At 39.8% G+C, this 13,434-nt stretch overlaps 1 protein-coding gene across 1 annotated transcript in view; it reads right to left on the bottom strand.

The window, feature by feature from the left end:
- Positions 1-13,434, bottom strand: part of LOC105475368 (round spermatid basic protein 1 like) — a 101,996-nt gene that overhangs the window by 26,270 nt on the left and 62,292 nt on the right. Inside the window, exon 3 of the mRNA XM_011730559.3 lies at positions 7,859-8,499. Within this exon, the coding sequence (XP_011728861.2) occupies positions 7,859-8,499 (641 nt within the window). The remainder of the gene's footprint in view (positions 1-7,858; positions 8,500-13,434) is intronic.

The raw sequence follows: 13,434 nt of genomic DNA, 5'->3' as shown, positions 1-13,434 counted from the left end.
GCCGAGATCATGCCACTGCATTCCATCCTGGACAACAGAGTGAAACTCTGTCATACACACAAAAAAATAAAGTAAAATGAATAAATAACCTAAAAGAAGTGGAGTCTATTTTTCCACATGAATCTGGGTTTCACCAGTGACTTCCCTTTGTCAACAGGACATTAGCAAACACAACACAAGCAGAAGCTTGTACACTGGGGCTTACCCTCTTTTTACTCAATGGAACCCTGCAACCACCACCATGTAAATAAGCCCAGGCTAACCTGCTGGATGATGAGAGAAACGTGGCCATCAACCCAGCTGACATGCATCAACCACCAACCATATAAGTGAGGTGTGCCAAGACCCAACTGGTCTGCCAATCATCAGATGTAAGAATGAAGCCATATAGCCCCAGCTAAGTTAGCAGAGACCAAAAGAATTGTCCAGCAAGCCCAAAGAATTGTGAGAAATGAAACCTTTTTTCAGTTCACTAAGCTTTGAGACTTCTGTTTATACATTTAATACAGCAAAAGCTAACACATATGGACAGGTTACAAACTTTGGGAAAAGTCCATACATATGTTTCTATTCTCAAATAGACTTTCATGATACAGTTTCATATTATATCACTAACCTCAGGGCCACAGCATTAGAGAAATGACATGACCTGTTAAAATATATATAATGCCACACGGTCTTCAAACCTTTCAGGCAACCTGCAAGGATACAGATGAAGATGGAAAACAGAATTATACAAGTAAAAAGAATTCCAAAACCAAAGACGAAAGAACAGGGATGTTTTAATCCTTTGTCAGTGTTACGTATATGTGTTTAATAAAGTTGAACAGATGCTAAAATGAGTATTTGTGAAAGCTACAAAGTACTATTACAAAGATAAACACTATCACTACAAAAATCATAGAAACAGCTACATAATTTGTCATCTTTTAGTTTCTACAGAATTTAAAGCAAATTATTTTGGTTGTCCTGATTGTAATTTAAGAACAATAACTAAAACAGAAAACTAAGCTCATGAGGATACAAACTCAGCATGAACTTGGTTTGGGTTCTACAGCTAGTGGTGGTCAGGACCATCAGGTTGCACAACCTAGGGACTGCCATTTACATCACTGAATGGTTGCAGTGCACAGCTTCTACCATCATATAAAACATAAAGCACATATAACATTACTATATATATTCTTTTATCAATTAAAAATGGTGCTAATTAATTACCTAGAGGATAGTATTCTCATGAATTTCTTTTTTTGAGACAGAGTCTCACTCTGTCATCCAGGCTGGAGGACTGTGGTGCAATCTCGGCTCACTGCACCCTCTGCCTACTAGATTCAACTGACTCTCCTGCCTCAGCCTCCCAAATAGCTGGGACTACGGCGTCCACCACCACGCCCAGCTAATTTTTTGTATTTTTTTTATTAGAGACAGAGTTTCACCATATTGGCCAGGCTGGTCTGGAACTCCTGACCTTGTGATTCACCTGCCTCGGCCTCCCAAAGTGCTGGGATTACAGGCATGAGTCACCACACCCAGCCATGAATTTCTTTAATGCTGCTAAATGTATTTTCCAAACTATATTACATTCTAAAAAATAAGTGTCAGGCCAGGTGTGGTGGCTCATGCCTGTAAACTCAACACTTTGGGAGGCCGAGGCGGGTGGATCACCCGAGGTCAGGAGTCAAAGACCAGCCTGGCCAACACGGTGAAATCCCATCTCTACTGAAAATACAAAAAATTAGCCAGGTGTGGTGGTACACATCTGCAGTTTCAGCTACTCAGGAAGCTGAGGCAGGATAATCGCTTGAACCCAGGAGACAGAGGCTTCAGTAAACTGAGATAGCGCCACTACACTCCAGCCTGGATGACAGACCTAGACTCCGTCTCAAAAAAATTATAATAAAAAAATAAAAAGTAAAAATAAAAGTCAGATTTGTACCATTTTTCTCTATCAACTTCACTCTACCTTGTCTTCCCACATTTTTCTAGATCTTTTGAATACTGCTTTTGGACTAGTTTTAACTAGATCAAAGATTTTTCAGAATATAAAAGGTAGAAAAGGGAACTGAAGGATAGTTACTGAATTACTCTACAGTTCTGCTTTCCTCTGCTCTGCAGAAAGCATTGTCATCTCATAACAAGAGCAGGTTCTATTGAACTGAACCTACTGAACTTAGTCAAGATGGTCCCCGACTCAGATGGTTCAACTCATAATTTTTTGACTTTACTAGGGGTTTATCAGGTTGAAACCTCACAGTTAGGTCAAGCAGCATCAGGACTTAAGATGGTTCGCTTCCTTGTAATTTTTTTTTTCAGTGGGCTTCTCAGAGGTTGTTTTGTTTTTGAGACGAGTCTCGCTCTGTCACCCAAGCTGGAGTGCAACGGCACGATCTCAGTTCTCTGCAACCTCCGCCTCCAGGGTTCAAGAGATTCTCCCTACCTCAGCCTCCCGAGAAGCTGGGATTATAGGTGCCCACCACCACGCCCAGTTAATTTTTGTATTTTTAGTAGAGACAGGGTTTCACCATGTTGGCCAGGCTGGTCTCGAACTCCTGACCTCAGGTGATCCGCCCACCTCGGCCTCCCACAGTGCTGGGATTATAGGCGTGAGCCACCACGCCCAGCTGTTTATCAGAGTTTTAAATGCATTTTCAACTTAAAAGTATTTTTGACTTACAGGTTTATTAGGATGCAGCCCTAGCGTAAGTTGAGGAGCAGCTGAAGTTAGTGAGAAGTCATCAAGTTTGATTCCTGAGCAAACACTTTAACATTAATTTAGCTTTATTATCCACAACTGGTTTTTGCTGTGGTTTATATTAAGTAAAACTACATTCCAATATTGGTACCTCTGCTCTTCCTTCCCCTAGAATACTGACTCACATTAGGTCAATTAATGTCATCTCAACCAATGATTTTGGTGAAAGAAATTTCACACAGCAGTATATGGGCTGATCCACTTGACACCACCAAAATATACAGTTTCACTACATGATTCTAATAACAAGCATTCATTAATGGAAAACTCGTTTTTTCTAAATTTCATATAACCTAATTACTAAATTTTTGTTTTTGTTTTTTGGGGTTTTTTTCTTTGAGACAGGATCTCACTCTGCTGCCCAGGCTGGAGTGCAGTGGTGTGATTTTCTTTATTTGCAAAGAGACATGGGCCTTGCTATGTTGTTCAGGCTAGGCTCAAACTCCTGGGTTCCAGTGATCCTCTTGCCTCAGCCTCCTGAATAGTGCCATGGCTAATTACTAAACTTCTGACATTCCAAATAACTAGCATGTACATGACAGTACCACAGATAAGGGAAAGGGGGATGTTGGAAGATAAATGGGGTACAAAATACATTTTCAGTTTCTCAGGATGAGTGTTAATGTCATATTCTAAGAAGTGCTGAAAACTTCCATGTTCTCAAAAAGGGTGATTAACAAAATGAGGTTCTTGAATATACAGGAATAAATCTTTTAAAAATCTGCAAGACCTCTATGCTGAAAACCAAAAAGTATTACTGACAGAAAATAAAAAGACAAATGAAGGGGAATACCATGATCAGACCGGAAGACTCAATGTTGTAAAGGCATCAATTCTACCCTAACTTATCTACAGTCTCAATGTAATACCAAGCAATATTCTACCAGGTAACTCTTTGAAACTTGAAAAGCTGATTCTAAAGTTTATATGGAAGTGTAAAGAGCCATGGAAATCTTGAAGAACAAAGCTAGCAAACCGATTATAGATTATTGAGATTAATTATAAGCTAGGCACAGTGGCTCACACCTGTAGTCCCAGCTACCCAGGAAGCTGAGGTGGGAGGATCACTTGAGCCCAGGAATCTGAGGCTACAGAGCACTATGATCGTACCACTGCACTCTAGCCTGGCTGATAGAGCAAGACCCTGTATCTATCAATCAATCAATCAATAGAAAGAGTTACTATAAAGCTGTAACAATTAGACAAAACAATGGAATCAGAGAGAGCCCAGAAACAGACCCACACACATATGATTAGCTGGTTTATGACTAAGGTGACACGACAATGCAATGAGGAAGGAGTATCTTTTCCATAAATGATGCTAGGTCTTTTGGGTATTCATATGGAAAAACATGAACCTTGATCTTTACCTCATTCGATATACAAAGATCAATTCCAGATGAACTACAGATTATTTTTCCAATACTTTTAGCTGCTGTTTTATTAACTATAGATTTAACCATGAAAGGTAAAACAATAAAAGTTTCCAGAAGAAAAGTTCACAGAATATATTAATGACTTTGTGGTAGGCACAGATTTCTAAAACAGAATGTAAGAAACGGTAATCATAAATGGATTATAAATTATAAATTAGATTACATTAAACTTAGGAACTTCTGGTTATCAAAAACACCTAAGAATGAAAAGGTAAGACACCAAGTGAGAGGAAATATTTGCAATACAGTTAGCTGACAAAAGATTCTTATCTACATATATAATAGTCCAACAAATCAACTAGAAAAAAAAGCAGTAAGAAATTGATAGAGTGGACAGGTACTTTACAAAAGAGGGTATTCAACTGGATAAAAAGGTACTTGACATCCTTAGTCATCAGGGAAATATAAATTAAACCACAGAGAGCTACCACTACATAGTCACCAGAATGACTTAAATGAAAAAGATAGACACTACTAAGCATGGCAAAGGATATGGAACACTGCTAGTGGGAATGTAAATCAGTGCAGTAACTTTGGAACACTGGTAGTATCTAGCAAAACTGAATATGTGCTTATGTTTTGATCCTGAAATCCTAATCTTAGGTATATACTCAAAAGAAACACATACATATGCTCATCAAGACATGTGGAAAATATTCATAGCATCCGTGTTCTAACAGCCTCAAACTGGAAACAACTCAAATGTCCATCCAGATGGTAACAAGATAAACAAACTGTGGTATATTAACACAATGGAATACCATATACAGTACCACTACATACAAGATGGATGAATCTCACAAACATTATACTACAGAAAAGAGACCAGACACTATCTGATTCCACTCAAGTTCAAAAAGAAGTAAAATATATCAGTGATGTTCAAAGTCAGGACAGTGATCACCTGGGTTCATGTGGTGGGATTAGGGGGCTGGCACAGTACTGATAAAGAAGGGTCTGGGGAAGATTTCTGGCTACTAATAATATTTGGCTTTTTAAAATCATGGGTGTGTTCTCTGTGAAGATTCATCAAGCTATACATTTATAATATGTATAATATGTATTGTGTATACATTATACTTCAATAAAAAGTTTACTAAATAAAATCACCTCCTGGAAGGGACACTTCAATGTAGGCTGAAAGAGCTTTAACTGGGAGAACTCAAGGGATGAGAAATAGAACTGTGCAAGAATAAGCATGCTCATTTTTCTCCTACTGCTCTCTCTTCTGGATGCCATTCAGTTTCATAAAGCCAGTGTCTAAGGACAAATCGAAGGCTACCTCCCAATCTGCAGACAACAACTTCCCCACTCACAGGAATAAGATCTGAAGAATCTTATGATAAAAGGAATATGGTCCTTGCACATGCACTTTCCTGCCTTTAAGTCTAAAGCTAAAGAAGCAAAAGTAGTCCCTGCAGCTGACATGCTCAGGTCACCAGGGTAGCAGATCACACAGATATGGGGCCAGAACCACAGCTGGTAACAAACAGGATCCATTTGCCTGCAGTTTCCTCTTTGCAATATATATTATCCAAGAAGCCTGAAGAGATGGTGACAACCAGTATAGGTGGCTCATCAAGGACTTGAGATCCACAACCCAGGCATACATTGCCATGATTAACAAGTCCAGCATCTCATTTTATTTAGTAACAAAAGCAGTTTTCATGGTGTACATATTACATAGTTTAGATGAAAATTCTTATAATTTAGTATAAAATTAATAATTCCTCACTTTATTTGAAAAAAATATCTGAAAAGCATGTAATGTGATGCACATCAATGAATGTGATGCACATCAATGAACTGTCACACTTAAAAGATTACTGAAGCAAACTTGCATAGTATCAAAGCAAGAAAGTTTGTGATATTGTGGAAATAACCGGGAATGGGAGCCAAGAGGCTCAATATAAAACTGGACATTTAGGAGACATGTAATAAATGACAAATGAATGATAAGGTGATAAGGGACTTTGAGCATGTTATCTCTTCTCTCACTGGATCTGTTTCTTCACCGCTAAAATAAGATTATAAAGAGGATTAAATGAGTTACTACATATAAAATACTTAGAAGAACTAGTCCTTGGCACAGTCAGTACTCAATAAATAATGAACACTATTATTAGATGCCAGTCCTGATTCTGCCATTAAACTCAGGTGTAACCTCAGACAAGTAACTCACCATTTTGGGTTTCTATAAAATGACAGGGCTAGTAATGGATGCTCTATAGCTCCCTATCCACCTTAGAAAATATTTAAATTTCAATTCTCAAACATCTTATGTTAGAGAATAATTCCTACACACACACATTAAAAATTATTTTCCAGGCCAGGCGAGGTGGCTCATGCCTATAATCCCCAAACTTTGGGAGGCCAAGGCAGGCAGGTCACTTGAAGTCAGGAGTTTGAGACCACCCTGGCCAACATAGCAAAACCCTGTCTCTACTAAAAATACAAAAATTAGCCAGGTATGGTGGTGCACGTCTGTAATCCCAGATACTTGGGAGGCTGAAGCAGGAGAATCGCTTGAACCCGGAAGGCGGAGGTTGCAGTGAGCCAAGTTCACACCACTGCACTCCAGTCTGACTCCATCTCAAAAAAAAAAAAAAACACACACACACACACACACCCCACATTATTTTCCAGACTACAATCTACTACAGAATATACACCAAACATACTCATGCTATTGGGGGCGGGGTACATGTAGATATGACTGAACATTCAGACTACCATTTAAAGTGGAAACTATAACTTGAGCACCCATCAAAAAAGGAATATATTCAGAATAAGGAAAGGAGCCCTGGATGATGATTAAGATTTTGTTCTATTCCTGACACTGCTGACAATGTTAATACCTTACTCCTCTCTCTCTACGTCTGTTTACTTATTTGTAAATTGAGAGATGTTGGGATAAATCACCACTAAGATCCATTTGAGACTTCCTTTACTTTTTCCCTCCTTCCAAACTAGAATGTTATCCTAGAAACCAAAAACTGTTCCTAGAAAACCAAAAACTACAGCATCAATAAATGTGAGAACTGGCCAATCTCCCAGCCTGAACAGTCCCAATTTGAGGATGGATAATAATGGCATCAGCCTTTCAGATGGGCCCACACTGAAGTTCAAGAACCAGCAGACTCTATTATGTCTGCTTTCCAGAATAATATATATTCTCCTACCTTTCTCTATAGAGAAGGGTAGGAAATGAAAATTAGCTCAATATACTGATTGCTACTTTTTACACATCATTACACAATAACTGATGATTCCTTCCTACCACAATATTTTTAATGGCCTACATTTATTCAGTACCTACCATGTGATGGGCCTGGTGGTAAGTACCTTAAAGCATTCTAAAGTTAGAAGACAATTTTAGGTGATTTCCAGGTAAGAAAACTATTTAAGGACTGGAAAATGCATGGCTAAATTCATTTCCTTAGGTTCAAGTTCTCTCCTTGCAAAAAAAAAAAAAACACACACATAAGTGAAAATTGAATTTTAAATTCTTATGCTCACATCAAGAAAGTAATTTACTCTTAATACTCCCAAATGGTTTCATTATAGTCTTGCCTTTTTATTTCAACCTAATTAGGAACAAAAAACAGAAATTCATCTAAAAACATATAATTAAAACTTATTTTGTAAAATAAAACTAAAAACCTCTTACCTGAGCATGAAAATTGGACATAGTCGTTGTCTCTATATCTTTCTTTCCTAATATCTCCATTTTCACTGGTGAATTGGGAAAATTAAATGAAAAATAGTCTAAAAAGTCAGGTAAATAAGTAGCTGCCCCATGAACAATACCCATCACGTAGAAAGCTGCAGAATTTTCGTTTTCACTGAACACTAGACCCACAAACTCTTCTGCAAACCTCTCCATCTCCATAGGAGACAGGTGGGAGAGTTCGTTACTGTAGGCATGGATAACCGAAGCACCTCCATTAGGCTGGTGCTCTATATGAATGAGTTGTTTAAATTCCAAAGTGTCCAACCTTTTGAGGTTATTCTGAACTCGTGGCTCCTTTAATGAGACAAATGGAAACTCACTGTTCTCTGGAATTTTGGAATCATAGTTCTTGGTATCCAAATTCTTCCCAACGTAATCTTTTATGTTATCATTTAGGATGCCTTTGGTTTCTTGATCTTCAACATCAGTTAGCAATCCTGAGCAGATGGTCTGAATAGATTTGTTATACATTTTCGGACGCTTCCGTTTTTCATTCTCTTTGTGTTTCTTTTTCTTTTTCTTCTTTACCTTTTTAATTTGTAAGTCTTCTATATTTGTTTTTGGTTTCTCCTTCCCACCTGTTGGAAAAAATGTTTTTTGAAACTCCATATTTTAATTACTTTAAAAACCATGCTTTAGGAACAGTTTGGTATAAATAAGAAGTTTACTTCTGAAAATTTACTCAGAATTATATACTTAGGACTCATTTTTTACAGAACTGATAATCAATATTTAGTCAGTCTTTTTTGAGATGGAGTCTTGCTCCGTCGCCCAGGCTGGAGTCCAGTGGCGGGATCCCAGCTCAACGCAACCTCCACCTCCCGGGTTCAAGCAATTCTCCTGCCTCAGCCTTCTGAGTAGCTGGGATTACAGGAGCACGCCACCACGCCCAGCTAATTTCTGTATTTTTAGAAGAGACAAGGTTTCACTATGTTGGTCAGGCTGGTCTCGAGCTCCTGACCTTGTGATCTGCCCACTTCGGCCTCCCAAAGTGCTGGGATTACAGGCATGAGCCACCACACCCAGCCAGCCAGTCTTTTCATCTACACACACACACACACACAAAGAGAGAGAGAGAGAGAGAGAGAGAGAGATGGAGAGGAGAGATGGAGGGAGAGAGGGAGAGAGGGAAAGAGGCAGGCGTAGAGCAAAGTTACATCTACAGTGTGTGCTACCATTCTGACATATAGCAAATGCTCACAGTTTACAGAAATAAGGAGATGAATGAATATTTCAGAAAACAATCTTCAGGCCAGGCATGGTGGCTCAGGCCTGTAATCCCAACACTTCGGGAGGCTAAGGCGGGTAGATCACAAGGTCAGGAGATCAAGACCATCCTGGCTCACACGAGAAACCCAGTCTCTACTAAAAATACAAAAAATTAGCCAACCGTGGTGGCACGCACCTGTAGTCCCAGCTACTCGGGAGGCTGAGGCAGGAGAATCACTTGAACCCAGGAGCCAGGGGGTGCAGTGAGCTGAGATCGTACCACTGCACTCCAGCCTGGGTGACAGAGTGAGACTCCGTCTCAAAAAAAAAAAGAAAACAATCTTCAAATTTTAAATGCAGAAAATCAGAAATGTAAAGATGAACAAAGATCAATATAAACAATGCCCTCTAGATGTTACTCATTGATATATATATCATCAATTTTACTTTACCTCAGGTCTTAAAAATTGCATCAAAGTATCATGGAGATTTATAAATCATAAAGGGACAAAAAGAGTTGTGCAATATAACAGCAACAAACACAGCAATTCCTTAGCTTTCTACCACATTTCCTTCTTAGTAAATTACTCTTCCATCTAATATAGTCTACTTTAAGTCCACCACAGTTTACAAAATTACAGTAAGACCCAAAAAGGTACTACAAAAGAGATGACAAAAATCAGAATCATTTATCACGTTCTAAGCTCAAATAATACCCATGTACTGGTAAAGAGATGAATAAAAATGTAGCCTGTACGTTAAAGAGCTTTTGTGAACAAAATCAAGTATATTCTGGGCTCAGAAATGTAGAAGTCCAAAGGATAAAAGATTAATCCACAGAGGCTTTACAGCTATAGAATCTAAGTATACATATAAACAATATTATCACATTATATTCATTTCTATATAAGAAAAATACAAACAAGTAAATAGCCTCATGAGAAAGATAATATAAAAAAGCCACTGAACTAAGGGTTGAGAAAAGGTACTCACTGATTCCATCTTTTATCTCAGTTTCACAGATAACCTACCATGAATGAAATTCTCCCAATCCGCTTCTTTACCTAAACATTTTCATCTTCACATCTTTCTTTCCTTTCTTCTTCCAGTGATTGAGACGTTCTATTTGCAAAAGTAAGTCCTTCCCACCAACTCCAAAACCCTTGTTTAAAAGTCTTTGACCACCAAACTTCTCATAAAGAATAATCTGTGCCCTGAGTGGTTAACAAAGTAAAAAGAACTTTTTAAATTAAAAAAAAAAAAAAAAAAAAATTCCGGCCGGGCACAGGGGCTCACACCTGTAATCCCAGCACTTTGGGAGGCCGAGGTGGGTGGATTGCTTGAGGTCAGGAGTTCAAGACTACCCTGGCCAAGAGAGCAAAACCTTGTCTCTACTAAAAACACAAAAATTAGCTTGGGCATGGTGGCGCACAACTGTAATCCCAGCTACCTGGGAGGCTGAGGCAGGAGAATTGCTTGAAATGGGAGGCAGAGATTGCAGTGAGCCAAGATCACGCCACTGCACTCCAGCCTGGGTGACACAGTGAAACTCTATCTCAAAAAGAAAAAAATAAAGAAAAAAAGAATTATCTATGCCCAGGGTCTTTCCTTTATCACCTTATCATTCTTACTGCTTAAATTCTGGTTCTGTTTTCAATTTGTTTAAATTTGCTTTCCCAGAATGTTGAAATATCAAATCCAGTTATATTTACTCAAATCATTTTTTCCTGTGTCTCCATGATTTGACAGAATTATCCAGCTCATCCTTGATTACTTCTGAATTCCTTGATGCCACTGTCTTAATTTTTGGTCTAACAGCTGCATAGCTGTCTCTCATCCTGAATGCTAGAGCCATATTAACCTTTGTATAATTTTTATATATTCTTTTAATCATATTCATTCCTTAGCTAAACTGCTTTCAAGAGCTCTCAATGTCTACCTATAATCTCTTCAGTCTGGAATCCAAAGACAGTGCCCTCAAGTACCTCATGCTCTGGTCAAATTGCACTATTTATTTACAATTTCTTACAAAACATAATTCTACTAGCAAAGGCATTTCCTCTCCTTCAAATACCCTTGCCTTGCTCGTTACTTACCAATGAACTCTTTCCTATCCATTTGATGTGACTGAAAGTTTCCTGAGGCCTCCCCAGAAGCTGAGCAGATGCCAGCATCATGCTTCCTGTACAGCCTGCAGAACCATAAGCCAATTAAAGCTCTTTTCTTTATAAATTACCCAGTCTGAAGTATTTCTTTATAGCAGTATAAGAATGGACTAATACAGAAAACTGGTACTGAGGAATGGGCATTGCTATAAAGACATCTGACAATGTGGAAGTGACTGCCCTAGTAGAGAGGTTCTCCATGAGAGCTCCATTCCTTTAGCAGGCTTCTGCCTGAACATCCACGTGTTTCCATACTACCTCTGAAAACTAGGTGAAGCTCCCAAGCCTCGAATCTTGCATTCTGTGTACTGGCAGGCTTAATACCACATAGAGCCACCAAGACTTATGGCTGGCACCCTTGAAGTAGTGGCTCAAGCTGAATCCAGGCCCCTTTGAGCCACAGCTGGAGCTGGGGTGGCTGGGGAGCAGGGAGCAGTATCCTGAGTCTGTGCAGAGCAGCAGGGCCCTGGGCCTGGCCCAGGAAACCATTCAGTCCTTTTAGGCGTCCAGGCCTGTGATGGGAGAAGCTGACACAAGGTTCTCTGAAATGCCTTCTAGGACTTTCCCCCATTGTCTAGCCTATTAGCAGATGGCTCTTTTGTTTTATTTATGCAGATTTTTGCAGCCTGCTTGAACTCTTACCTGACAATGGGCTTTTCTTTTCTACCACAGTTCTGGCCAGACTGCAAATTTTCCAAATCTTTATGGTTTGGAAACAGTAATGTGGGGAAATGTGGGGCTGGAGTCCCCACACTGAGTCTCCACCAAGGGACTGCAGAGTGGGGCTATGAGAAGAGGGCCACTGTCCTCCAGACCCCAGAATGGTAGATCCACCAAAAGCTTGCACTATGTACTTGAAAAAGCCTCACACAGTCAATACCAGCCCTTGAGAGCAGCTACAGGGGCTGAACCCTGCACAGCCACAGGGGTGGGGCTACCCAAGGCTCTGGGAGCCCGCCTCTTGCATGAGAGTGTCCTGGATGTGGGGCATGGAGTCAAAGGGGATTATTTTGGAGCTTTAAGATTTAATGACTGCCCTGCTGGGTTTCAGACTTGCATGAGGTCTGTAGCTCCTTTCTTTTAGCCAATTTCTCCCTTTTGGAACGGGAGTATTTACTCCATGCCTACACCGTGCCCTCCCCCTGCCCCACCATCTTGGAAGTAACTAACTTGTTTTTTATTTTATAGGCTCAAAGGTGGAAGATATTTGGCGTTGTCTCAAATGAGACTTTGGACTTTGAACTTTTGGGTTAATGCTGGCATTAGTTAAGATTTGGGGGAACTGTTGGGAAGGCATGACTCAATTTTGCCATGTGAAAAGGACATGAGATTTGGGAGGGGCCAGGGATGAAATGATATGGTTTGGATCTGTGTCCCCTCCCAAATCTCATGTGGAACTGTAAGCCCCAATTACAATTGAAGGTGGGGCCTGGTAGGAGGCAACTGAATCATGGGGGTGGATTTCCCCTTTGGTGCTGCATCACCATAGTGAGTGACATCTGGTTGTTTACAAGTGTGCAGCACGTCCCCCAGAACCACTTCTCTCCTGCTTTGGCCATGTATGGTGTGCCTGCTTTCCCTTCACCTTCCACCATAACTGAAAGTTTCTTAGCAGATGCCAGCTTCATGCTTCCTGTACGGCCTGCAGAACCATAGGCCAATTAAACTTCTTTTCTTTATAAATTACCTAGTCTCATGTATTTCTTTATAGAAGTGCGAAAATGGACTAATACACTATCCTTTAATGCAGGGGTCCCCAATCTCAGGGCAACAGACCGGTACTGGTCCATAGTCTGTCACAACTAGGCCGCACAGCAGGAGGTGAGCAGTGGGCGAGCCAGCAAAGCTTCATCTGTATTTATAGCCATTCCCCATCGCTCACATTACTGCCTGAGCTCCACTTCCTGTCAACATTAGATTCTCATAGGAAGGTGGACCCTACTGTGAACTAAGCATGTGAGGGATCTAGGTTGCCTGCTCCTTATGAGACTCTAATGCCTGAATATCTGAGATGATACTAGTGCTGGGTGCTGCTGCAAATACAGATTAACAAGCTCATGGCTCCCACTGATTCTACATTATAGTGAGTTACACAATTATTTCATTACCTATTATAATGTAATAATAATAGAAATAAAG

This window comes from Macaca nemestrina, chromosome 4, assembly GCF_043159975.1.
Source record: "Macaca nemestrina isolate mMacNem1 chromosome 4, mMacNem.hap1, whole genome shotgun sequence".
NCBI lineage: Eukaryota > Metazoa > Chordata > Mammalia > Primates > Cercopithecidae > Macaca > Macaca nemestrina.
This window is presented reverse-complemented; position numbering and strand designations above follow the sequence as displayed.